The sequence below is a fragment of the Aythya ferina genome, assembly GCF_964211825.1.
Source record: "Aythya ferina genome assembly, chromosome: 10".
Taxonomy (NCBI): Eukaryota; Metazoa; Chordata; class Aves; order Anseriformes; family Anatidae; genus Aythya; species Aythya ferina.
Window position 1 is genome coordinate 588,684 of NC_140306.1, and position 26,935 is coordinate 615,618.

General features: G+C 52.1%; 1 protein-coding gene across 3 annotated transcripts in view; it reads left to right on the plus strand.

Moving 5' to 3' along the window:
• SRGAP3 (SLIT-ROBO Rho GTPase activating protein 3) overlaps positions 1 to 26,935 on the plus strand; it is a 98,072-nt gene that overhangs the window by 43,401 nt on the left and 27,736 nt on the right. For all 3 annotated transcript variants that reach the window (XM_084530969.1, XM_084530970.1, XM_084530971.1), the window contains exons 3-6: positions 4,024 to 4,186; positions 11,737 to 11,799; positions 18,331 to 18,516; positions 19,277 to 19,405. In XM_084530969.1, the coding sequence (XP_084387095.1) occupies positions 4,024 to 4,186; positions 11,737 to 11,799; positions 18,331 to 18,516; positions 19,277 to 19,405 (541 nt within the window). The remainder of the gene's footprint in view (positions 1 to 4,023; positions 4,187 to 11,736; positions 11,800 to 18,330; positions 18,517 to 19,276; positions 19,406 to 26,935) is intronic.

Sequence of the window (26,935 nt, forward strand, 5' to 3'; positions counted from 1 at the left end):
CCTAGGTACTTCTTTGAGCAGTAGAATAAAAAATATGGATTGGGGGCTTGGAAGGAGTCATGGCCCTTGTATTTTTTTTTTAAAGGCTTGAATTTGGTCACTGATTTGACTGTGTGAATAATGGTAGGCCCATTTCATAAACCCTGGTTTCTGTGCGCAGCCCAATCTTTCAGTGTCAGAACGCTTCCCATTGCTCATAGATCTGCTTACAGGCTCAGACTTGGAAGCAGCTGCTGGAAATCTAATTTATTACAGTTTTTTTGAAAATGAAATATGTATGCTTTCCATGTAAATATTTTAAAACAAAGCTTTGAAATGGGACGTATGAGTTGGATCTGGAATAGTGTGAAACTCAAACTGATGATGAAAATTACAAAATCCCTGAATGTGTGAACGTGTGCAAGTTTTCAAAAGCAGTCTCTTCAGTGTAACCACACTTTCAAGCTTGCCTAAAACGAGAGATCCAAAAAAAGGAAGCTCGAGTCAGGATCTGAGCCTGGAGGTGAGCGGGTTTTGCAGCCAGGATCTGGAGTCAGTGCTGCTGGTGGCCGGGACTCCCAGGCTCCTGGCCACGCCGCGGTCCTCTCGGAGGAGCTGCTCCCTGGTCTCCTGCACCCCGCGGGCGTGCTCCCCATGGCCTGTTGGGGACGGCAGGCTGGGGTCTGCAGGACAAGGCTCTGTGAGCACATGTGCAATTCAGCAGCCGCCGAGCTCATCGTCGGAGCTGCTGGCCGCGTTCCTCACGAGGACCAGAGAGAGAGAGCCAGGACCAGCCCTACCCGGCTCATTGCAGGCACAGGGCTCCTGCTGGCAGCGTGAGCGGTGCCCCCATGCCCTGGCCGTTGGGGTCTGGGTGCTGGCACCACGCAGCAGCACTGCAGCACGGAGGCTGGTGCTCCCTGTGGCTGGTTCCCCTGCAGCTCTTTGAAACTCCCGGCCTTTGTCTCCCCACTGACAGCTGCATCCGTAAAATATTCTTTCAACAGGGAGCGTGTCCTTTGCTGGAGATGAAGCTGGTGTAATTGGCCAACAACTACAGCCACTTTCCTAGAAAACAGGTCTTTGCCTGCCGGATGCACTTAGCTTGCTAGCCCCTGGCAGTTTGTGATCTCTCTGACCTCCTGTGATTATTTTTCCCTATTTCAGCCGCAGCAGCAGCCATTTCTGCTGTTTCATTACCGAATCCTATTTATTCCATATTACTAAATCCCATTTAATCTGTTTACTCGGTCTCTCCAGTGAGCAAGGATTTGCTGTTGTCTTATGCATAAGGCTGCTCAACACGAGCTGCCGTTCAGGTTCTCTCTGTCCTTTCTGCAGCTGGCTGCTGCTTGCCAGCTGTGCGCTGCTGTCTCGTACGTCAGGGATAATGATCCTGGGGAAGGAGCTGTTGGGTTTGGGCTCACAAAGTTGTTCTTGGAAAGATGGGCACCTGCGAAGGCCGCCTGTGTGTGTGCCTCCTGTCAGCTGAGAGCCGCATCAGGGCACTTCTGAGAGAGCTGGGGGCGTTGCTTATCTTATGTAAGATGCCAGGAAGGCGCTCTGTACTGTACAGTGTCCGCAGGTGACTGATTCTCTGCTTCTGTAAAACACCCAGGCCCCAGGGCCCCGTGCTTTGCAGGGTATTGGCAGCGTTCATAGGGTCAGCTGGATTTGTGCACGCTTCTGCCCAGTCCTCAGATGCCTCGCTCCATCTCAAGAGAGGGACACCAACGTTTTCTGTCCAAACCTCTTTGTCCCTACCTGTTGGTAGGTTCATGTGCAGCGTGTTCAGCACAGAGGAAGGCAGTGCAATGCCACAGCACGCGCTCACTGGTCTCGGAGCCCAGCCCCAGCACAGCACGGCAGTGTGACCAGAGGAAGCGGTGTAGGTGAAGTGCTGGCAATGAATCGTTTCAGCTGCCTTGTTCAGAGGGTCTCAGCGTGTGGCTGTCACACAGGGGTGTTCTGCTTTGCGTGTATCATTTTTGAAAATTTTGATTTGCTGTAATACTAAATGCAATGCGTGGGAAAACAGCGCAGGCTGGTTTTCGTGTTGTTGAAACGGAATGTGTCAAGATTACTCGCTCTCATTATGTGTGAAATACTCACAGAAATTTCCCTCAGAGGAGAGTTTTTCTGACCCCTCTGGCTTCCAGGCGGGTCGGGGGCTCGGATGCCCCTCGGCTGCTGTCCCGGCAGAGCCAGGCGTGGACGTGCTCGTTCTCGTGGCTCTCTGGCTCCGGGGCACTTCTGGGTTTCCCAACCCGCCATGTGCTGCAGTTCACGGGAGCCTTTGTTGTCTGCAGCGTGGGCTGGATTAACGCGGCGGTAAATATTCAGCATACATGAATATTTTCATGTTGTGCACAGACACTTCGTGTTAACATTGGATTTAAAACGTTTTCTCCGGCACTGTTAAGCGGACTAAATGCGATGCAACAGATTGCGTGGCAAATGGGCTCTGTTCTGAGAGGAAAGTGACAGCTGTATTAATAGCACGAAGTGGAAAGAAGCAGCAAAACTCCCCTCCCTGGCAGAGCCTCGAAGGGATTGCTGCCTCCCTGACCTCACTGCTTCATCGTAGGGAAGAGGCAGGTTTCCCATCTCATCCAGACCAGTGGATGGCGAGGAAGGGCGAGCTCCTGAATTACCAGCCGGCTCTGCCGGGCTGTGGTTGCCTTCCAAGAGCCCTCCGTCTCCTCGTGGCCACCAAGTGGCCATGTCTTCCCCCTGCGCAGGGCTTCAGGGCTGCCAGCCATGCAGGGCAGCTCCACGGGCTGGCAGAGGGCACGTCCCAGGCCATTTCTTCTGGAGCCCTACCAAAACTGGGGGCAGTTCCAGCTACACCCGCCTCAGCAGCTGAGTTACAAGGTGGGAGCGTTGCTACAGCTCAGAGCTGACCTGGGCAGACGCAGCAGTGATGGGGAGACGTGAGGGTGAGCAGGAATTGCCCTTCAGCAAGGGCCAGCGTGAGTCACTGGCGCTGGGGCAGGGGAGGGTTGGCTGGAGCCAGTTACTCTGCAAGTCGTTATGCCAGGGTAATTAATTCACCTGTGTCTGGTGCCATATCAGCATTGTGCTTGGGACAAGTCCAGTGCTCAAAATAAAACCTGTCAAAGCACTGCAGATAAGCGGGTGGCTGTCGTCTTATTTGTCTGGGATTCCAAAGGTTGGGGAAACTGTGGAACCGCTCTAAGACTTTGCTTTCTCCCTAACAAGTAGGGCAAGATCTGGCCCCCTGGTTTAGTGGCAGAGAGCGGGGCTGCAGCCCTGCGGGGTGGGTGCTGGCGGAGAGCTGGTGCCTGCGAGGCGCTGGGCTGAGTTCTGTGGCTGGCAGCAGCGCCCTGCAGCCTGTGCCGCGGGGAGCCGAGGGGCTGGCAGGCAGCACGCGGGGCTCGGGTGGGGACACGGGGCTGCGCCTTGCCGGTGTCACCTCCGCTTTGCCGCGTGGTTTCTTTCTCTGCAGGGATGAACATGAGACTCGTGGTGCTGTTTTCTCATGAAAACTGCTTCCCTGCAACGTTTGTATCTGGGGGATGGAGCTCGCAGAAGAACAAGATGTCCTGGGCCGTGCAGTAGGGTCGGTGGCCGGCAGCGCGGTGAGGGACAGCACGCAGCAGTGTGGTGGTGTTGGAGGGGGATCAGCTCTGATCTGACCAAATCTGAATGAACACAATGAGACGAGAGTTACCACCTTTCCCCCCGGTACATATTTACATGGTGGCTGTTACAATAAACCCCTGATACCACCAAAATACCGAGCAGTGAGCTCAGTGATCCGAGCTAGCGGCGTCTAAAGCAGAAGGGCTGGAGGAGCTGGCATTGTGGCTGCTGCAGGGTCAGGTGCTTGGCCGTGTGCTGCAGTGTTTCTGTGTGAGGAGACGAGAGCAGCTCATGCTTTTCTCTGGGGGCATGGTGAATTCTGGCAGCTCTGTGCTGTTGAAGGAGGCAACGTTAATATGCTAACAGCATTCATTTGAAAATCGTGTGCCTTCTTGACTTGTTCCCTTGACATTTTTGCTTCTTTCCAAATTTCCCTAGGAAAGATCAGCACCTGCTTTCCCCTGTGAACTGCTGGTACCTGGTTCTGACACAGACCCGCCGAGAGAGCAGAGATCATGCCACCCTGAATGACATCTTCATGAACAATGTCATTGTCCGGCTGTCGCAGATCAGTGAGGATGTCATCAGGCTCTTTAAAAAGGTAACCCCCGCTGTGTTGGAGAGCCCTGCACAGGCAGAATGTGTCCTTATGACTTAGTGTGTTTTGGTTTTGTTTTTTAAAGAAGTCTTTTGTGGACTTCTACACAAGTTGGAAACTTTTTTTGAAGATGGAAAATGAATTTACTTACTGGGCATTTGAATTTTTGAGACTGCTTTTTGCCCTATTTTTGGCATGGGAGTGTTTAACATTATAAAACACTTGGAGACGCCCTAGAGAAAAGCCAGACTTGAAATCAGTTGGAGAATAGCTGGTTTTTGATCGTGGTCCAGCAAGGCAGAGGGGACAGAGTCCACAGAGATGGAGTCAAAGTTGCACCCAAAGCTGCAGCCAGCAGTGCTGGTGTCTGGGCACAGCCTGTCCCCTCTGCCCAACAACGGTGTAAGTGGGTGTAAGAAAGCCAGCGTTGCTGAAAAGCAGAGAAGGGTAACGAGACTTTTTAAGAAGTGCAGGTCACCTCCGGTTTTCTCACTGAGACAGGAGCTTGAACTCTGTAATGTGACGGTGTAAAGCCATAGGAAGGCAGGCCAAGTAAAATTCTCAGAGGCAACTTGCTGAAGAGATGGAGCAGGGCGAGCCCTGCGGGATGGCTGACTGCACAGGAGAGGAGCTCTGAACTCAGTGGTTATCTTGAAATTTTAGCCCAGGGGGGCACTAAATGTAATGTGATATTTTTTTGTGGCTAGTTTCTTCTAGTTTATGGATCTAACCTGGAAATTAAACTTCAGGGGCAGTCTTGGACTTCCTGTTGTGATCTGGGATGTCATCCCTTTTCCTGTCCTGGTTAGTTCTGTGTTGGTCTCAATCTCCCTCCCATTTGCACTTTACTCTGAACCCAGTTTTGAGACGTATATCAAGACCATCCTTCCACTTCATAAGACTGTGGTAGTATTTATTGTTTTAATCTGTAGGACAAATCCAGTCATCACTTAAACAAGGGCGTAAAATGAAGTATTTTGACTGTGGTAAGTCAATCCTCTCCCATGTGACGATGAAAGTATTTCATCCATTCAGCAGGATTATTTCTTTGGTTTTCCTCAGTCCTCTCCATTCTTCCTCTTTTTTGATTTTAACTTTTAAGACACAACACTTACATTGCATGGAAGTTGTTGCTCCTTTTTCATCCCTCCCCCATCCTCTGCCAAGTGAGGTGAAGTAGCACCGACTTCATCTGCAGCCTGCACAAGCCAGCCCCTGTTTTAATCAAAGGGAGGCTTTGCAGTTGGGTTGTGGGGATCTGTGATTTCACTGGCATTTGTCCCTTGAGGCCTGAATTGTAGCAGGACTCACATGTCCCCAGGAATAATGATCAGCTAAATCACTGAAAAGGCCTATTTTGTGTCATCGTTTGCCCTTGATGTGGGTAGGAAGGTTGCCGTTTTTGGGGATACTCAGGTTATTTTTTTAACCTATTGCACACTGTGCCCAAAGTGGCATCGGGCAGCACTTTGCAGCAGTGCTTGGTGAGAAACGTGTGTGGAAATCAGAGCATCCTGATAAAAGGTTGCTTTAGATACGCAGTCCAGCCTTGCAGCTGGTGTTAGATTGCTCAGAGCAGGCGTCTTTCAGTATTTTACCCACTCTGGCTTTGAGTATAATGGCCAAAGCTCCTCAAGCACTCCTCCTGGGGAGACCGTGCCGCACAGGGCTGGCAGGCAAATAAACCAACACCAGAAGGGTTAAAGGCATCCGCATCGTGGTTCAGCTGTTTGGTTTGGTCGCAGATTGCTTTTTGATGGTAAATTAGGGTAACATTTTTTTTCCAGAGATGTCACTCTAAATTCCTCCCATCTAGAATTTATTAATGGGTTGTGACATGCTGCGGGAACGTGGAGGGACGGGCAGGTTTTGTGCATTGTGCTTCCATTATGTCAATGTAAACAATGGCAGCAAAGCAGCAGCTCCGTACTCTCTGGGCTTTGAGGACGGGCATAATTGAGAAGCAATCGATCATCGCAGCGGTAATTTGCCAACAAAGGTGCTGAGCGCTGCGATGCTTCTCCCCGTGACTTCCCCCGCTCTGCTCAGTGCTGGTGTGGGCCGTTCGTTACTAAATGGGGGCTCTGTGTTTTGTGCAGCTCCACTCAAGTGTTGTGCCCTCCCCGTGACCTGCAGCGTTTGCTCCCTTCCCTTCCCCTCGTCCTGGCGTTCGCCATTCATCGGCTGGACACGCGTTTTGTGGTGAGAGCCAGAAAGCCTTCTGGAGTGACCCAAATCCAGGAGAGGAAGAAGTATGAGCTGCTGGGCTTGGGTTTGCAGCGTGTGAGCGGGGGCTGGCGCAGTCAGGTGTCTGCAGGGCTGAGCTCACTTCAGCTCAGGTCACTGCTGGCTGTGCTGGCCGCCGCTGGCCTTGCAGAAGGTGTAAGGTGATTATCAAACGCCAGAGGAGAAGGTGGTGACTTACAGCGCTCGGATCACTGGTACATCACTGGGACATCACTGGTACATCACTGGTACATCACTGGTGCATCACTGGTAAATCCGCTCTTGCAGGCTGTGGCTGTGGCTGGCCAGCCGTGCAGGTCGTGTGGCTGCAGGGCCACCTCCGAGTTGCAGCAGTAGTGGCTTTGCCCAGAAGGGAAGCTGCGTTCCCTCCAACGCTGAGAGGAGCTCGCTGCCCTGGTGCTGGATGAACCGAGGGCTGTGGGTTTCTTCTGCGGAGGTTCAGCTCGGGCTGGTGGTGCTGGCAGCAGGGAGTCTGCCCTCTGCGTCCCTGCCATGCTCTCCACTTCCTTCTTGGTTAGTGAGTGACAACTTGGTTAGCTTTGAAAGTGAGGAGGAAGCCTTGTAGGGAAAAATGCAACCCCTCCTCTCATTGTTCGTTTCTTTTTAATATCACAGAGTGTTGTGAAATAGAGGGGAAAAAAAGAAGACTACAGCCCCTGGGGGATCAAGTTAGACTGCAAGCTGGAGAAGTCCGTGGAGGACTCAGCAAGGGCTGGTTTTTCAGGACAGTGATGAGCTTTAGGGTTTTGATGAGGTTTGGTGGGGTGGAACATGAGTGTTTGTCTGCAGCCAGAGTTTGAAAGTGCTCCTCCCTGAGCATTTTTATACAGAGTCAAAGAGAAATTATAAAACCAGAAGTCATGCTGGTAAATCAGGGTTCATCGCTGAAATCAATGGACCCACTTTGTCCATGGGCACTGCAGGCAGTATATATCCCGTGTTGTGGCTTTAAAGCATAGACGTGTTTAAGTTGTTAGTAAGGTGGTCCTGATATGTAGAAATAGCTTTTATTATTATTATTTTAATTTTATTTAGGTTTGGCTCATCCTTCGAGCCCATGTCATGCAGCTGAACCCCTGCAAACTGAAGCGTAGCGAGTGGCAGCTCGCTTGGGCAAACGTCCTTGGAGCTTCCAGTCCGAGCTGCGCTGCTGGGGCAGGAGGGGATGATGAAGGCAAATATTAGCATAGCAATCGGCAGGCGATAAATGGAGGTGCCAAGGCACAGAACTGCAGAGATCCGACTGAGCTCCTCGCTGGGCTGCATCGTGTCCCCTCGAGGCCTTGCAGCACTCCTGGCGAGCCCTGGGCACGGGATGTGCTGCGGGGCCGGGCAGGCGTCCCCCCCTCTGCCTCCCCCTGCGGCTGCTGCTTCCCGGCACAGGACAGAACTCACACTGCAGACAGCATTGCTCTGTCCGAAATAACTGTGCCACGGCATTCCCCAGCGAGAGGTTTAATTACGTGCCGTGACAGTGGATTTAATTATGTCCCGTAGTGCCGTGCCCTGGATGGGGATTTAATGAAGAAGCGGTGTCTGTCTGGAAGGGAGAGCTTTTCTTCTTCTTTAACCAAGTGTTCTTTGTTGTCCGTGCTCATGGTGCTTCTTCCTGTCCCCGTGTCTGCAGCAGCAGGGATTTTAACAGACCTGCTAACTGAAGGAGGCTGTTCCGCTAAGCAGCCGTGTTTTTAGTGGGAATGGCAGGCATGAAGCAAACAGCTAGGTTGGAGTTTGGGCTTGGTGAATGGTGCCAGGGGGTTTGAGTGTGCTGCAGGACGTTCTGGCTTTGTCTCGTGAATATACAAACGCAATCTGCCTGTTACAAAGAGGGCGGGCAGCAAGCTAGGAGGAGAGGTGAGGCTGTCAGCTTCTACCTGCCGGAGGTCGGGACGAGGCTGGGTGCTGCTCTGCTGGGAGGCTTCTGGCAGTGCCGCAGGTCCCTGTGGTCCCCATCGGTGCCTTCAGAGGCTGGTTTGCAGTGTCTGTAAGCAAACAGGCCCTTAAACGTAGTGCATGTACACACCTGTGGTCCCTCAGTGGCAACGTGACTCATGTGAACGCCAACTGAGCCAGTTTTGTTGCTCTATTTAAGAGTCCAAAATTAGGTTTGAAAATTACAGCTTCGTGGACTTCCCCCGGTCGCACAGGAAAGCTGGGGCAGAGGCAGAAGCTGCAGCTGCCTCTGGGCCCTGGCTCTGCCCACAGGCCTGTCCTCTGGCTTGGGGAAGGGCTTGTTCAGGCCCTGGGGGCTTAGGTTTGTGCAGGGGGGTCAGTGGAAGGGTTAGATGGGACTGCTCTGATCCCTTACAGCCGTGGGGTCTTTGGGGTCTGAGAGCCCGCTCTCTACAGCCCCTAACTGAACAAGCCCTGTCCTGGAGGTGCCCCCTGCCCGGGGTGCTGCACGCCTCCAGCAGCGCTGCTGCTTGTGAGTGAGCCACCAGAGAGATCCTGGAGACGAGGCGGTGAATGCTGGCTCTGGTGGCAGGGGAGAGGGGCTGGGGTTTCCTAGCAGATGAGGTTTCCAGATGGCTGGGGGTACTTAGCACCTCCTGCTAATTGGCATCTTCTTGGCACCTCACGGGAGTGTGAATGGGAGCAGCATGCATCGGTCCTCTGACTCTTCCAAGTGCTCTGACACTAATTCACAGATAAACTATAATTACTGCATAATTCACCGAATGCAGAGCGCTTCTAATCCTTAGCTTCCTCACTTCCCTCTCTGCATTAAATGCTAACTTTTAATAGTCTAGGATTAAACTTGTACTGTGTGTGGGTTGGCCAGGCCTCTGGGCCATCACCCACCCAACAAGCCAAGCAGACCATGCACAAAGATGTTTGAGCTTAGCTGAGAGAAATCTGAAAGAAACTATTTTTTCTAACTTTGTTTGGTGTTTTGGTGGGGATCTATACTTAGTTTAAACACATCTTCCAGTTCCAATTAGCGTTTCCTAGCCAAGCAAGTTCCACGGAGAGATGTGGGGTATAATTAGGAGGGAGGGCAGGAAGGCAGTGCATGCACATCTGCAGCAGCATCCTGAGTGCTGAGGAGGAGCTGGCCTGACCCGCAGCCAAGCTTTAGCGAGATGGGGGCACCGGGGGCTGCTCCGTCCTGCAGGGAGCGAGGGGGAAGCGCAGGGCGGCGAAGGGATTTCCACAGAGAAGGGGGCGGGGGGAGGAGGATGCCAACCTCGCAGTCAGCTTTATCCTGAGCCTGCTGAACTTTGGCTGTCGCAGTTGGGAAATTGGAAACTTCATTATATAACCGTGGCGTGGGCATTTCGTAACCGTGTCCTGCCTGAGACAGCCTTTGGGCTGCTCTGGTCAGAGCAGTGAAAATGAGCTACTGAGGACAAATAGAAGAGGGAGGTTAGGTCATGGCCGAGGTGAAAGGAAAAGGAAATATTCAGGCTGGGAAGCCCTGATAATCTTCACTCTGAAATACCAGAGGTGGTGGGAAACTGCAAGTCCAGCAGCAGGTGTCCTTAATAAACCTATCACAGCAAGCTGGATTGGCAGGTGGTGCTGGGTGGCTGGAGACTGAACTGAAGTGATTAGCGTGCCCACGGGTGTGTATGGTATGATTTATTATACAGGAGAGTCCGTCCAGTGCTAACGCAGCCAGCTCTGCCAGGAGAATGCAGCAGCCACGTAACCACGCTCAGGAGCGCAGCTTTTGTTGGGAAGTGGGCAAAGGCAGGCGGGAACACACTCCTCTGGCAGGAGACAAGGCTCTGCTTCTGTGCATGCTGCCAGTCTGCGTGAAACTGGTCACCAGAAGGGAGGAGAGGGCACGTGCTAGAGCCACACGGGGGCTGATTGTGGACTGGAGATAAATTTTGCCAATGGAAGGGAAAAACAAGATTGCTGGTAATTCCTGCTTCATCCCTGTGTGCTGGCAGGAGAAATAAATGACACCGTGTGTGAGGTTCTGCATTGGGCTCGGAAGCCCAGGCTGGGTGATGCGTGGACAAACACAGACCAGAAGTGAAAATGCAGCAATTCAAATAGCACGAGGGCTTGCTGTGCTGCGTGTATTCCTGTTGGTAATTCTGCGTTTTATTTTGTAAAGGGTTTGTAGAAAATTAAAGGAAATCAAAATGCTGGTTTATTTCTAAACTTCACTGTCACAGGCAGATTGGAAGAGGAGGCCATCTGTATTTTGGTTTTAATGTTTAGAAATGGAAAAAACAGCCCAGATGTGGGTTGGCAGCCCTATTGATGCTGTCTTTTCAGCTTCTGGAGCAGGAAGGATATTAGACAGGATTTGTGAAGTGTCGTAAATAAGGCCCCTGGGGCATTTCTCGTGCTGCAGGGCTGTTTCATTAAAAAAAAATGTCTGTAATTAAAATGTGCATAGTTTAGTTAACTCCAGTGCAGGGCAAGGAGCAGACAAGTCGTGTGTCTGGCAGGGGAGCCAGGAGAGGGCAGGTCTCGGAGGGGCAGGAGGCATTTAAGGCAGGCATTACCAGAGCCCAGCTGTGCTGCCAAGGTCCACCCACTGCATTGTAAACTGAAAGAAGGAAAGAAAAACCCTACAGGCATGAAAGCAATGTGAAAAATGCAGCTAGATAGTGGCGGCATAAATATGTTGCTGTGTTTTTGTTCTCTGTGGGATGGGTGTGAACGCATTTGCTGGGGATTACCAGGATTCTCTTGGACGCAGGAGCTGGCGGGGCTTGGAACAAACCCTGCTCGCTGCACAGGGATCGGCTTCGCCCTCAGTTTGTGAAAGTCGGGGGAAAACAATTCCCTGCTTCCTGCCGGCCAGCCTGGCAGTGTTCACGGGCTGTCTGCCTGCTGCTGGTGCCCCGAGGTGCCCCGAGGTGCCCTGAGGTGCCCCGAGGTGCTGCGGTGCCGCACCAGCGCCCTGCCAGCGCTCCGAGCCTCCCGCACGCCTCTGCCCAGCTTGTCAGGAGAAGTCTGTCACCTTGCTGCCTCCCAGCCTGAGCCGCACGTTTGTGTGGTTCCCCTTCCCCCTCTGCGTGCCTTCTGCCTGCCTCCGCAGTTTGTTCTGGCGCCCCTCACGTGAAGTCCTCTGGGCCGCGGGGTGCTGGGGCCGTGGGCTCGTCGCAGAGCGCCCGAGCTGTGTGGGGCCGGGGAGCTCCTCAGCAGGGTGAGGGTCTGCGGGGTCAGGCTGGCACAGCAGGGTGGTGCTTGGGAACCGTGCTGGGGGATCGGGATGGAGAGAGGTGTGTGGAATGGTTGGCAGTCCTGGAGTCTTACTGCCTGCTCCAAAGTGTGTTTTCCTTCCCCAAATGCATGTTGTGAGCATAAGAGTCTCAACCTTTGCTCTTTTTGTCTTCCAGAGCAAGGAAATCGGCTTACAGATGCATGAAGAGCTCTTGAAAGTCACCAACGAGCTTTACACGGTAAGTGATGAACTCATCCTGCTCACGGCTAACCTGTGCAGCGAGGGGGGCCCAGGAGACTGGTTTGTGAGAACAAAATGTCTGTTAAGCATTAGTTACCTTAGGAGTCTCTCTCACCCTCGTGCCATCACACAGTACAACACGCTTGCTAGAAACATTTTACTCTTGGCTGGTTTTGATGGAAGCAGGGAAGAAATTCCCAGCTGTCCTGCAGGGAAGAGCTTCCATGTCTTCATCAGGCAGTGGATTCTGCCATCTAACTGTGCCACCCGAGCACAAACAGAGATGTCTTGGGCATGATCCAGGACGATCCCTGGTGTCTGCAGTGTTCTCACCTGCCCTGCCTTCTTCACAGAGTTGCCCCTTTCAGTTTTCGCTTGCTTGGTGCTTTCTGCCAGGTGCTAATGGCTCGTGAGTTGTGCTCTGGGTTGTCAGTGCTAATTTGTGGCTGAAACTTGACCTGCTCATGAGTCTGGTAGCCTGTGGGTGCTGGCTGAACACACCCTCTGCTGCTGAATTCACAGAACTCCTTACTAGCATGTGCTCCCCCTCATCCCCCTGCTCTGAGCGCTTTGGTGGCAACGCAGTCTGTGCCTCCAGGTGAAACCCTGCTGTTAGTCAGGACATCGCTCTTCAAGTAGGTTTTCATAGTAAAAATCTTTGTGTTGCTTCTGTCTCTTGCGCCGTAGGATTTTGTTTTATTTGATTTGTGCTTTAAGTTTAATGAAGCAATGTAACATCTGTCTTATACAGGAAAGTTGAGATGATACATGGCTTTCTTCAGCTGTAACTGTTACTGGTACAGAAAAGACACTGTAGTAGGGTTACTCCTAAACAATGATTTTATTCCATTTTTTGAAAAATAGGCCTAAACAACAGACCATGAGTGACATTACTTGATATTTCTGCCACAAATCTTCCTCTTAATAATTTTTTTCTGCACTGGTTGTGGGAGAACTCGGCTCTTGTGAGTCCCGCAGTGGGGGTGGACAGCCAGGTTGGATTAAAAAGCTTGCAAGAAGGTTGGGTGGTTGGTTGGTGGATGTCACAAGGTGTGTTAGTGCTAGTGACTAATCCAGATTAATTGCAGCAGCATGACAGGTGCAAAACAAACAACGAATAACAGGGGTTGGGCTGACCTTGGTGCACGTGGACCAGTGTACTCAGAACCCACATGTGGGACAGGAGCATGACTGGAAGCACACAGTGCAGTCAGTCTGAGGATCAGCAGTGAGCTGGGGGCTCAGCTGCAGGAAAAGGGAACTGCAAGGAAAAGCAGAAAGTGTAATTTTGGTCCTCTTGGGTCTGTGGCAAAACTCATCTTCAGGGGAACTGAATTTTCTCTCCATTTACTGCTTTGCTCCTGCATGCAGAACAGAATGTGTTTGAATGGGTGGAAGAGCTTTGTGCTTCTTTTGAGCTGACCTTGCTGCTAAGCTAACGGGGTAATTATGTCACAGAAACACAGAATGGCTGAGGTTGGAAGGGACCTCTGAGGATCATCTGGTCCAAGCCCCCTGCCAAGCAGGATCACCTGGAGCACGTTGTGCAGGGTGGCAGCCAGGCAGGTTTTGGACATCTCCAGAGAAGGAGACTGCACAGCCCCTCTGGGCAGCCTGTCCCAGTGCCCCAGCACCCTCCCAGTAATGAAGAGCCCTCTCATATGCTGGGTGCAGTACTCCAGGTGGGGCCTCCTGAGTGCAGAGCAGAGGGGGAGGGGGACAGTCACCTGCTGAATGGCAGCAAGCCCTCTGGTGTCTGCCATCCTGCTGGGAAAGAGTGTGGGGAGAGACAAGTGAAAACTCACAGTGAGATGTGAACAAAAGCAGGCCTTATCAGGCAACCAAGACCATCTTAAATCTCTGCAGTACAGACCAGCTCTCCTCCAGTCCATGTTTTTTGTCCTGGAGATACCCGGTGGAAGAGGCCTGACTGCATGCCTGGCTTGCAGGTTGGCCCACTGTGGTTGTGTCGTTTTGGGACGTCTTTGGGGCTGGACTGCTGCTGGCAAGTCCCTCACAGCATGTTGTGTTCCCAGGAGCTGCACGTTCAGTAACTGTGACTCCTGACAAAACCAGGTGCAGAATAAGGACAACTGGCTCACAGATGCAAAGCTCATTCTTGTCAAATGTCATCCATCTGTTGGCCACACCAGGAAACCATTTCCATGTATCTCGCCTGTGGCCGAACCATGTATCCGTAGTTTGTGCCCTGGACAGGCTGCTTTCTCGGGCTTTGAGAGGGGAACTCTGTGCAGAGTGTAGAAATAATATAATTTTTTATAGGCTTCTGAGGCATTCAGTTTCAAACTTAAACCAAAATAACTCAATTCATTTTAGTTCAGCCTCGTTGCCGTTTTGATGCAAGTCACCCTGCAGACTCTCTCTGCGGCAAGACATAAACCCCCCAAACCACCCCGATTTTAATTAAATAGGAGGTAGATGACTGTCATTCTGAAATAGGAGTACCTGTGAGCAGTTTTGTACAGAAATAAGCTCTGAATTAAAGCCGGTTTCATTAATTTGATTCTTTTTTATAGACTCCTGCAGATAGGTTGTCAGGTTAGAGTCTGCATGGTCTGATGTTGTATGCTGCTCACGGGCCGCTTTCCCCATTGTAAGCATTTGTCTTTGAAGAATTCAGGCCAAAATTAGGGTAAGGAAAAAGAATGGCCCCACAGCAACGTTCTAGTGGTGTTTCCTGTAAGCGCTGTGTAATGCTGTGCGATCTGATGTATGGCAGTGCCGACGTGCCCTTTGATGTGTGGGGCTAGCCACAGTGCAGGCAGGCTCTGGCTGAAGGTGGCACGCTCAGGTTGGTGTCTGTGGTACGGACTGGGGTGATCCTGTGTCAGGAGGAGGTACGGAAGGGGATTAATAAGTGTGAAATGAATTGTATTGCCGTGCCGCCCTGCTGAGCAGGTGTTTTCTGCAAGGGTCGTGCTACAGAAGTCACCGACCAGCTCACACAGCAGAAATACAGTGGTGCACCACAGAAACCCACTGAAAAGGCCTCGTTTTTCTTTCTTAGAAGAGTGGTTTGGCTGCATCGCGGGCAGGGAGGATGGCAGTGGGTGCCTGTCGGTCTGACGGATGCGCCCCTCTCGTAGAACAAAGAGGGGCCGGGCCCGGGGCTGTGCTCACCTCCGCCCTCTGGGGCCCCTTGACCTCAGCAGGGCCCGAGCCTGTGCTCAGCAGGGGTCAGGCAGCCTCCGTCTGAGCGCAGTTGTGGGTCAGGACCTAATGATGAGCTGTGTGGGAGGATGAAGCAGCCCCAGCTGCAGGCAGCACGCAGCGCCGTGTATGGCTGGTGTTTTGGCGGTGGCCTTTATTCAGAACTTGTTATTAATATTGGAAAACAACTTGTGTTGTTAAATAACTAATGAACATTGGAACACATTTTTCTCCTTCCACTGCAGCTAATTAACTTATTTGCAGAGCAGATCCCGGGGACGCAGCTGTGGCAGTTTTGCTTTATGAGACAATAGCACAGGACAGGGGCAGCGCCACTTTGTTCCAGGCGCTGGGAAGGCATCGGGGAATTGCGGATCAAAGGGCTGATTGCTGCAGTGTGGGCAGACCTCATTCAGAATCAGGGCAGATATTAAAACAATCAGAAATAGCCCCTGCATTTCCAAGCACAAGCTGCACCACATGGCAGCAGAGGAGGAGCGTGGCTGGCAGCGAGCTGTTCCAGGAGTCGTTTCAGCCGTGTGAGCGCCGAGCTGTGAGGACAGCGGGTTAGCTGCCGGCCCTGTTCAGTCCTTCACACCTCGTTACAGAGACCTTCAGGGAAGCTGTACCTGTGGCTCCCGTGGTGCTCCTTCAGGGGCAGGCAGGAGGAAGGAGAACCCTTTGGAGCTCCTCTGGCCATCACAAAGAGCCGGTCCCGTTGGGGCAGCCGGGGGTGGGCTGTGACAGCGCAAAGGTCGGGGCTGCGGGGCCTGGGGTGAGCGCAGGCAGCTGGAGGAGTAATTCGGCTTTTCTTGTTAGGGAACTGGGTCGTAACCTTGAGATTTCACAGAAATTGTGCAAATTGGTCCATCACCCAAACACTGGGCTTTGCTGTTGTGTCGCCTTCTGGGTGCTGGAGGAACCTTCCTCGTTACTGCCAGGCTGTGCTGGAGTGCAGGGCTTCTCTATTTCCTCTATTTCACTTTCCTCCGAGATTTTCACCAAAAGGCGGTGGCAGACGATAAGGAGGTCTCAGGGAAGCCCTTCGGTCCTTCTCCTTAGGAAGAACCCAGAAAGTGCCTGTTTGATGCATGCTGTGATGTTCACTGCCAAAACTGCAGCTTGAAATCTGTGGCTCACGTTTGCAGGATTTTGACACTGACCATCTCAGAAATCAGGCACAAGCCTTTGCTTGCTGTCCCTCGCAGTTGCCTACAGGAGCTGGCTCGTTTGTGCAGTCCGTGGTGCAGCATGTGGAGCTCATTTGGAGCTGACGTCGGTGCTTGGCGGGAGAGGCGATCCGATGCTTCAGGCTGAACGCACCGCAGCTCATGCTGCCAGCCGCAGCCGAGGAGAACTCTGTTTTCCTCACCCAGGGTTGCGTGAAGTTGCTCGGCATTTGTGGGATCGTGCTCCTTTTTAACTCGGGGGTCTCTGACCCTTCAAGGGTGCTCTGGCACTCGTGGTGTTGCCGCGCGGTGCTGGGCTCGGTGCTGGGCCGCGCTTCTGGAGCCCAGGGAAATGTTTGCCTTGCGGTGCTGACACTCAGCTGACATCTGAGGGGAGCATTTGCTGAGCGAGGAGGGCGTCCTTTATGTTCAGCTCTGCCTTTGGCCAGCCAGCACGGGGTGTGATGTGACCACGCCGTGCCTTTGCTCCCCTCCAGCTGCTGTGCCCCCTGCCCGCGGGACAGGCACGGCCGCTTTCCCTGCGGTGTGACAGCACCTCTCCTGCAAGGGATCGGCGCTGTCCTGCTCCAGTCAGAGAAGGAGAAACGTTGAGGTGGAAAAGCTCATCAGAGGGCACGGTGCAAGGACGCTGCGTGCAGCTCTGGGGGCACAGGCAGCGTCCTGGCCCCCCCGCCGGCAGCCACCGTGGGGCTTCCTGCAGCGCTTGGTTGCCTTCAGCGCTAAATCTGGGTCCTGCTGGCATCGTGGTGATCGGTAACGACAGAATGAAGGATACAGTTCTGTGGTAGTTTGAATAATTTGATGTTGTTAGAGCCTGTGTGTAATGGTGCAGAAAGGGGAAGGAATCAGGATGTTTGCCTGTGGGGTTACAATCTGTCCTTAAACCTCGTGGCAAGAGAAGTTATTTTGGTTCCAGTCCCATTTGCAGCCATCTTCCTTAAGCAGTTCTAGCAAACCCAGTTGGAGGCTTTAATTATTTTTGCATTGCTAGCTGCTTGTTTGCAGGGGTAACGTCAGTGCCCTGGGATACCATCCGTGTCGGGGGGGTGTCTGACTAGCGCTGGCTGAGTCCCTTGGAGAGGGGCTTTGGATCGTTCCCTAAACCTCTCAGCGGGGTGCCATCGGTTGGTAACTGCCTGGTGGTCTTGCTCCCCGCTGATGCCCTCCTCAGCATGGTGACTAACGTGTAGGGTGAAATGTTCACAAACCTCGTTGACCTGAAGTTGTGTTTAATCTTGGGCCATTCCAGGGGAATTCTGTGAGATGAAGCCAAGTGATGCTGTGGGGAGAGGGACGGGGTGCCTGCAGTGGCTCAAACCCTGTTGCAGTGTCATTGCTGGGTCGGACCTTCTGGCAACGGCCCCCACCCTGCTGTGTGGGCCAGCAGGGCTGTGCTAGGACCTTTATGTGCCCGATCCTGTTCTCTGCAGCAGTGCTGTACGTACCTGGCAGAGCCCTCACGGCGGCCGTGCCGCAGCTCCCCTGCGCTGGGCAGGAGGCAGAGCCGTGCCGTGCCCCAGCGAGGAAGCAGCAGCACCAGTAACAGCTGGGGATGTGGAAGGGCAGGGGGCTGCTGCCGTGGGCTGCCCTGCACCTCTGCTTCGCCCAGCCCTGGCATCCACACCCGCACCAGCCCCAGTCCCACGGCTGCCAGCGCCCAGGCACTCAGCATGAGACTGATCTTCAGTGAGAAGTCGGGCATCTCGGGCCTTGTCAGGGCAATGTGAACTAAGGCATCCGGATCCTGAAGGGAGATGATACAAGGGGACAATGTGACTACAGGCATAAAGGGAGAAGAGCAGATGCATTCCTCTTGCCAGCTCTAAAATGATCACTGCAGAGCACTGGAGGTGATTTCTCATTTCCCCACAGGAAGGTGAGCAGTGCTCGCTGAGTGCAGGCGTGTGCTGGAGTCCTGTTTTAGGCTGTTCCTGCAGCAGGGACTGAGCGGGGTGTGGTGGTTCTTACACCTGCTACAGAATAGTGATGAGGTGGCTCTGTGATAGTTTTCTCCTCACCTTGTTGTTCCTTAATGCCAAAGTGGCCTCGGACAGCCCTGGCAGAGCAGAGGCAGTGCTCCACGCTGCCTGTGGTTGTTGTCCTCACCTGCTGCATTGATGCATCTCCTGGTCACAGAGGAGGTGACTCACAAAGTCTCGTTTCCTCAGGTGATGAAGACCTACCACATGTACCATGCAGAAAGCATCAGTGCTGAGAGCAAGCTGAAGGAGGCCGAGAAGCAGGAGGAAAAGCAGTTCAACAAGTCAGGGGACATCAGCGTGAATCTGCTGCGGCACGAGGACAGGCCGCAGCGGCGGAGCTCCGTCAAGAAGATTGAGAAGATGAAGGAGAAGGTGGGTGAGCGGGAGCCAGGCATGGGCTGTCTGTGGGGCTCCCTCTGCAGTGGGGGGAGTTTGGCTCCGGCCCATTTCATTGCACAGAACAGCACTGCAGCTTCAGCAAATCCTCCTGGAGGTTGGAATCTCCAAAACTGTTTAATTCCTGTGTTAATTTCTGAGAAGGAGCAAAGCTTCCTCAGCTGGGAAGCATTCTCATGCGTGCTGACCCAGCACTGGGATTTTGTCCCCCAGCAAGCCTCCGTGAAGGGTTAATCTGTGCTAAACCTTCAGACTAGTGATCTTTCTGAACAAATGCCCCAGATCCAAGCACATCTGCTATTGTACAGAGTCTCGAATTCTGGGCCCTGTTCTAAATTCTGTAGCTTGGGCCTCTGGGCTGGATTCCACTTTGATACAGCTGCATAAATCTGGATTTAGTCCAGATGCATGTCAGCATATCTGGGAGGAAAATTTGGCCCTCTAATTTTGATTGATGCCAAAACCTCCATGACCGTACAGATAAGGCAGAACAGCTGTGCTTCGGGTGCACGGGGTATGGCTGAGCAGAATGCCCTTACTGTGCATTGGCTGGTTGTGTCCGTGCTCAGATGTGCTCTCCTCCAGCCTGGCAAGGGTGTCTGTTATCACACTGATATCAAATGTTATTAATTAACATGTCACACCCAGGCTCTGGGATGCTGTGGGGCCCTGCAGGAAGAGAAGCTGTGTAAGGAGCATCCTATTTATGCTCTAACGCTCCGTTTTGCTTTTTCAGAGACAAGCCAAATATTCTGAAAACAAGCTGAAGTGTACAAAAGCCAGGAATGACTACCTGCTGAACCTGGCAGCCACCAACGCAGCTGTCAGTAAATACTACATCCACGATGTCTCCGACCTCATCGATGTAAGTGCTTCCTCCCTCTGTGTGCATCCTACTCTTTTTTTCTCCTGACAAGTGCAGAGCTAAGTCTTAGGCACGGTTTGGTTCTTAAACGCAATCACACTTAAACACGCTTTCACTCGTACATGATGGTGATGAAGGGGGATTTGTTGAGGCTTTAAAATATGCTTAATTGAGGCCTGATAACGTGCTGTAAACTTGGATTTTTTCCCCTGTTTTTTTCCCTTGCAGTTACACGCATGCATTTGACTACCCCCTCAGCTGACATAGGCATATATGGGTAGAACTGGAGCTGCCATTATATGGGTCAGCCTTCTCTGAATTTTGTGGTGGCCGCATGATCACACAACAAAGTAATTGATTTTTATTTGTGCTCCGTAGAACCTTCTGTCATCAGTGTCTGGAAAAAAAAAAAAGATGGAGTTTTTTTGTTATAACTGCATGGTATGAGCCAGCATACATGGCAACACCTTTGTGAGAGCATAAGCAAGGAGTCCAGGTTTGGATCCAACTCTGTGGTTCAGGCACCTATAACATACAGTTACAAACTAGAAACTGCTTGGATGTTTTCTTCATCTTTCATGTCGTATCACAAGCATGTTGCGGTCTGGTTGTCAGTGTATATTGTATTGGTTCATGCTTTGGGACCGTGGAAAAACAGTGCTTTCCTTCACGTTAAAGTGACAGCTTCTTATCTCTGGCTCTCACTGGGTAGGATTTCCTGCAGCTGCAGCTTTTCCAAGTCCAGAGCTTTGGGAGTAGAATTTGCCATGGGGCAGGTAATCCTGAGGTTTCCACCTAGCACGTTGATTAGTCTGCATTTCCAACAGATGCTCTTGTGGAATTGCATACATTTTCAGTTTTGTTGTTGAAAACAGAAGAAAAAATCTTCCTGTTACACATATCTGCAGCTTTTACCAGTTTGAATAGGTGCTCAGCCCTCTTCAGCTGTGGTGGCAGCCAGGTGTGCTGGCAGTTCAGCAGGGGTGGGAGTGCTTCCTTGGCTAGGGGCGGCGCTTGCTGAGTTGAATCCAAAGTACAAACGTTGTACAAAGCACAACGTAGCCTCAAGGCAGCGACTCCTGGAAGCAAGTTTTGTAGTGATGGCAGGAATTGAACCTGTGTGTTTATCAGTGACTCCTACAAGCTGCCTTTAAATGATTCAAGAGCAGGGTTTTCCATCTCCTCCTTTGATAGGTGTCTTCATGGTGGTGTAGATTGCACTACGCAGTTTCTTCCTTCTGAAGTTGCTTCAGTGAGCACATAAATTACTAATCTATAAGTACCGGGTTCACCTTCTGGCTTCATCATTACCTAAATGTGTAATTTAAAAATGTGCTGGAGTGTTTATTTTTTTTCCTAACCAACTGACGTTTATTTATTCTTTCAATCATTAATTAAAATAAGTCTGAAGCAAAACCCCTGAGGAATATCAAGATTTTAAGATTTTAAGATTTTAAATAGATTTAACAAAATCTATTCTTGGTATGTCCTTATTCTCTTTATTTAAGATGTGTTCAGCCATCTTATAAAATACACTGAACAACTCAGTCATGGAAGCAGTTGAACAGCGAGGTGTGATAACACCTTGATTTATTCATGGGGTTTCCGTTTCTTGTTGTGTATTTTCTCTCCCTCCCCACACACCCCCTTCCCTCCTTCATTTTCTTCTTTTTTTTAATTTTGTTTTTGTGTAGTTTTTGAAACTTAGATTTCCTGGAGAATTGAAGAGTTCCAGTCTAGTTCTGGCTGTTTATATTACTCCTCCACACTTTATTCCCTTGTGCTGACACTGGAGCCTGCACATGGCTTTTGTTCCGTGCTCCAGGGGTCCCTTCAGGGACTCAGAGCCAGCAGAGCGGCGCTGGCAGGGCTGAGCCCTGGTGCTGGGCTCGCCTGATGGGAGGAGTGAGGCTGGAGCAGGCGAGTGATGGTGCCGGTGCTGCAGAGGAGGAACACTGTTTTGTTTCAGCTTGCAGTCTGGCTGGCCGTGCTTTAATGGGACCCTGGCCGGGTGGGTGCGTTGCGGTTGTGCTCATTCTCCCAGCTTCTCCACGCTGCCTCGCCGAGAGGGATGATTAACGATGTAAGGGGCTGTTGTTCGGGGACACAGGGGGGTGATGGGGCTCTCGCACACCCTTCACATCAAGCACAAATTGCCATGTGCAGTTTTTTGATTTGTACGCAAATCTGAACCGTCAGAACGCTGGAGCAGCTAATTTAGCAGCGTTTTCCCCAAATCCCAGATGGCTTGGTGTCATCTATTAGGCACAGCCTTGACATTTCTTCTGCCCTCAACATCACCGCAGAATAGTGACTTTTATAACAAAGCCTTCCTGCTAATCTCCTGCTCTGGTGAAAAACGAGGTCCCAGCTGCTCCGGGAGAGCAGAGAGTCCTCCCAGGGCTTCGCTTTTAATGAGAAATGTAAAACTCGATCAGAGGAACCGTGAAGTGGCACAGGGCGTGTCTGTCTCCTTCTGTCTCCAGTGGCCTTTTTGTTTCCTCCTTTAGAAAGGAGAAAAGGAATACGGAGACAGCTCAAATGAGACTTGTACTCAAAGTGCACTGCTCGCCTCTTCCCTTGGAAGGAGCACGTTTATATCCAAACACCCAGTTCGTCCCTCATTTCTGCCATTAACTGTGTGACCGAGGTAATCTCCGTGGTCACGTGTGTAAAGCGGAGATAAAGCTGTTACCATCTCTCTGGAGCTCCGTGTGAAATAGCTGTAAAATATTTTGAAGTGTTCGCACAAAAGATAACGCTGGGTTTAGGAGGTACAACGAGAGGATCGGTGTGAGTACGAGCTGACCACCACACTGGCTCGGGCTCTGTTAAATCACTGGGAAACGCAGCGTGCCTCCCTGTGCGCTGGGGTGTTTGCCATAGCTGAGGCAAACAAGCAGGTAAAGGAAAGGAATTCTTAGGAATTTAATATTACTGCCAAATCTTTTGGACACTAGGAAGGGTAGCTGATGGCACTGTCATCTCAGGTGCTCTTTAGCCCAGAGAGGAAACAGAAATGTCAGAATTGTTACGCCAGGAGTCTGCAGTGAGCGTCACTTACATCACAGCAAAGCAGGGGCCAGAAAAAGGAACAGAAAATATCTGTGTGCTGAAAAGAGAGAGAGTCTAGGGAAATGGACTGTGTGTCTCCAGCTACTGTTGGGGGCTGCAGGGTAGGGTTGTGCTGCTGTCCCCGTGTGAGTGACGGGGTGGGAGGCAGCAGGGCTGGCTGCGGGGCACCTGGCTCCTGCTGGGGAGAAGGGGCGCTCAGGGGTGCTGAGGCCAGGTGCCATTTCATTAGGATCTAATTCTAGGCGTCTCTTGCAGCTCTCCTTCTTGTTGTTTCCATCACCAGCTAACTGCTGGGGCGCCTGTGCCTGCAGCCCAGCAGCTCTGCTGGGCAGTGCTCCCCTGCCTGGGGGCCGCACGCGCCTCCGCTGGCTCTAACAGCAGGAACCGGCGTGTACGGGTGGCAGGGCTCTTCTGCGGGGTGCTTGAAGCCGTATTTCCAGCATGAAGAGCCTTCCAGTTGCACAGAGGTACAGAAGTGCTGCCTGCGCTGTCCTTCGAGCAGAAACAAAACGTGTTTTTAGGAAGGGCCCTCACTAAGCGTCGTGGCAGCGAGCTGTGCCCGGGGAGGCAGTGGTGCCAGGCGGCCGCACAGCGCCAGGGCCGTGCTCCGGGAGGCTGCGGTGAGTGGCGGTGACACTCGGTGACACACGTGGGCATCCCAGGGCACGTGCCGGGGCTGCAGGGCTCACTGGGGTGCCTGATTTCCTGTGGTGCCGTGAGTCAGTTGAGATCAAAAATCTCAGCTGTTGTGGTTGCAGAGGTGACCTGCGAGCTTTAAGGCACGCCTGGCCTCACAGACAGCCCCGGGCAGCATTGCTGGGGCGTGGGTTGCCCAGCCAGGGCGGGGGGTGTCAGTGGAAGCAGGTGAGGAAATCGGAAATAACTGGTTCGTTAAGGGCTTTACGTGTTGTAAGAGAATCAATGGGTAGGGATGTGCGATCCCTTTCAAAACAGGGCTTGTGTGGATGAAGAGGAGGGGAAGAGGTGTGCTTGCTGGATTTTCTTTCAGGAGTTTGACGTCTTTTGTTCGTACACTAGTACCCTGCTTTAGTAAACTTACAGTCTAATTCTGTACGCAGGGTATTAATAATAGCTACCAGAGCTACCCATTTGGTGGGGAAACCGTAAATCACGGCACTCTGATAACAATGGTTTTTTTCTAAGCTGTTCTTAGAGCACTGCATTACACTAGCAGAATCCAGCCAACACAGATCTCCTACGTTTTGTCTGTCCTGGCTTTAATAGTGTGGCAAATCTGCATTTTGTGCAGACCTTTGCACCTAGCAACAACTTCTTCCTCATGCGGACACTGTGGACGTTGAAATTGGCTTGCTAAATTAATTAAGCCCTTGTGCTGATTGTTTGATGGCTTAGAAGTATCGCGCAGGCTGTAAATTTTACTGCCTGGAGGCAGTGAGCAAGGTTCGCTGGACCTTGTAGTTTATACAAAAAAGCAACAACATTCCTGTGGAAGAAAGAATTCCCTCCCCATGCTTTTTGCTGCTGCTTTTCCCAGTAGCTCGAAAGAATAGCCTCGAGGTTTTAATGTCCTTTAAAAGATTAATTTGCCAATGAGTTCATCTTGGAAAAAAACGAAACAACACACGCACAAAAGCCCTAAGAAAATGCACACAGAAGAGGGGTTGCTATAGAGAGATTAAGGAGCAAAATAAAATGTGGGTTAAAGATCCTTCAGAAAGAAACCCACTCCAGGGAGCAGAGAGTTAATTAACTATAGCTCGGTTCTGAAAAGGCCTACATAACGTCGGGCTCGGTAATATTTGCAGTTAAGGAACCTTTGATTAGAAGTAATCAAATCTCACGCTTCAGGGTGTGAGTTGATGACTGTGTCGGGAAGGATCCCGCGCTCCCCCTGCCCCCACCCCTACACGTACACCCTTCAGATTTGGCTGAGGATGAATGGGATGTGCAGGGGGTTTATGTCTCCGTGGCCGCCTCAGGCAAAGCGCTGAGCTCGATGCACCACGACCGTTCCTTTGGCAGATTTACAGTAACTGCTGCTGATGGCAGGCCCGGCCACGGCTTGCGCTGGGGCCACGCTCACCCGGCTCAGGACGTGGCCGTGGGCTGTGGCAGAAAGGCACGGGGGGTTTCTGTGCAGCCTTTCATCATCACGGGCTGGGCAGGGTGCCTGTGTAACGCAGGTGGTCTCAGCGCAGTGGCTGCAGAGCTGTGGCTGTTTCTCTCTGTGTTTTTGATGCCTGGCCAGGAGCCGCTCCCCACGGAGGTGGCCGAGGACAGCAGCAGCGCTGGGTGCTCCCGGAGGGCGCTCCTAGGGCCTGGGGATGCTTTCAGGTGTGGTACCCGGTGTTATCGAGGCCAAGGGCAAATGTTACCCTGGTAAAACATGGTTTCATGCTCTGCAACAGGCAGGTTAATTATCTTTAACCGTGAGGAGGAGATGGATGAACTGGTCACTTAGAAAGCATTTCATTCTTTCTACCACTTTGGCCTTATACCAACACCCTCACGTTTTGCCTGCCAGCAGGGATTTAGCGTCCCACTTGCTGGGACTCGAGGCCCACATTCAGTGCCCTGCTTCTCACCAGCTGTCCTCCTGCCCTTGGGCACACCTCCCCATTTCCCTGCCCCTCAGAGGCACCGTGTGCTGTGTCCGTGCTGTGCCTCGCCTCGGGGCCGCGCTGGCTTTGGCCGTGTTGGGGGCACTCTGACCAGAGCCAGCCTGCTTAACCTCCTGGGTCTCACTTGGTTCTTGGTTGAACACTGTAATATTTCCAGCCCTTGCAGGGGTGTTACGAGACTTAACGAATTAATATATGAAGGGCTTTGAGCTCTCTAGATGAAAGGCACTGCAGAAGCGCTAAGGATTATTATTTGTGCTTCTAATTTATTTTCCATCAAAGGGGATGAGAGGGGTGAGAAGATGCCGTTTGTTCTGGAGCTGGGAGCAGGAGTTTGAAGTCTGTCTTTTTTTTTCTTCCCTGCCCTTTGTGCGTTTCCCTGAGAGTTGTGTGAAAGTCCGTGCTCTGCCTTTCCCTCTCTGGGCACCAGCGTGTGGAGCACCAGGCTCAGCGCTAACCGCCAGACTGCAAGGGCTGCTCCGTGCGAGTGAGCTGGCTGCCCTGCCTGTCCTCTGCAGCCGAGTGCTGGCAGTGCCGATAGCTGCCAGCTTCAGCATGAGCCCTGCATTCAAAGTAAAGGAAAGATTTCACATTGCCTTTCTGTTTTTTTTTTCCACAAGCATCTGACATTACCTTGAGCTCTGTCTCCTCAGATCCTGCGGCATTCAGTGATTTTCCTCTGTAGCAGCTCTCTTTCGGAGGCTCTGGAAGCTCCCACCCCGTGCCAGTGGCAGGTATTTTCTCCTGGCATTTGTTCCCAGGCGAGCAGCAATCATTTTCCAGGGAGCAGAACGACCGGGGCAGGTTTGGAGGGGCGCTGAGAAACCTGTGCAGCCCCGTTTGGGGGGCAGGCCTGCAGTCACCTGGCCCTGCTGTTTCCTCTGCCGGGTCCTGGCCCCGTGCCCTGCTGGGGACAGCTGCCCTGGGGCTCCTCGGGGCAGGGCTGAGCTGGGCAGGCTGCATTGCCTCGGCTCCTTCCCTTTCTGTGCGCTGCCCCAGGGCAGTCAAGCAGGAGTTTGTGCTAAAACTGCCCTTGGGAGACACTCCCGGGGCTATGGCTAGGTTTTGCCCCAGGTTCACCCCACTTCCCCAGGAGCTAGCTTTCTGTGTAGATTGCTGGCCTATGGAGGCAGAGCTGTACCAGTCCTTAACCACCCGCATTTTCAACTGATCAAATGAGGAGTTAAGCAGGCAGGGTAACTAGTGGGTTGTGAGCATTCGATCGTTCCTGCAGGAACCCCGTTGCTCCATACGCGGTTTCAGCTGCTTTAAAAGACTGGATGAGGACAGGCAGACCGTGTTCGTGTATCTGCAAGCAGTTGTTGTCCTGTTTTGCTGTTACTGCTTGTTTTAGCACAGACTGAACCAAGTACAACTCCGTGACATGATCCGAGCTGAGGGTTGTCTCCTCAGATGGGCAGAAAGAGCGAGATGACTTCTTCAGCTGAGCTGCTTGTGGCACCGGCCGAGTTTTCATATTTCACTTCAAGTTTATCAGTGCTGATGTGCTGATGCAGAGTCACTTTTTGTGCCTTTCTGCCTTGGTTCAAAGTAATTCCTTTGGACACTGCAGAGCTGGAAAAGGTGTCTGTGACACGGCAGCCCCGAACAGGGAGCTCTGTACCACGAGGCACAGCCCGGTGGGGTTTGGGGAGATGGCTTCATACTGCCAGAAGCAAAAGGGAACCTGGTAAATGATCCGGGTTCTGGGTGTGTTTGGTTATAGCTCAGACAATGAGGATTTTCCTCTTATTCTTTAATTTGTGTGGCAGCACAGCTTCACAGCTTCTCTGACAGAGCTTGTCCTGTGGCAGCTCTCGTGCCCTTGGCTGGCAGCGTTAGTGCAGGCTGC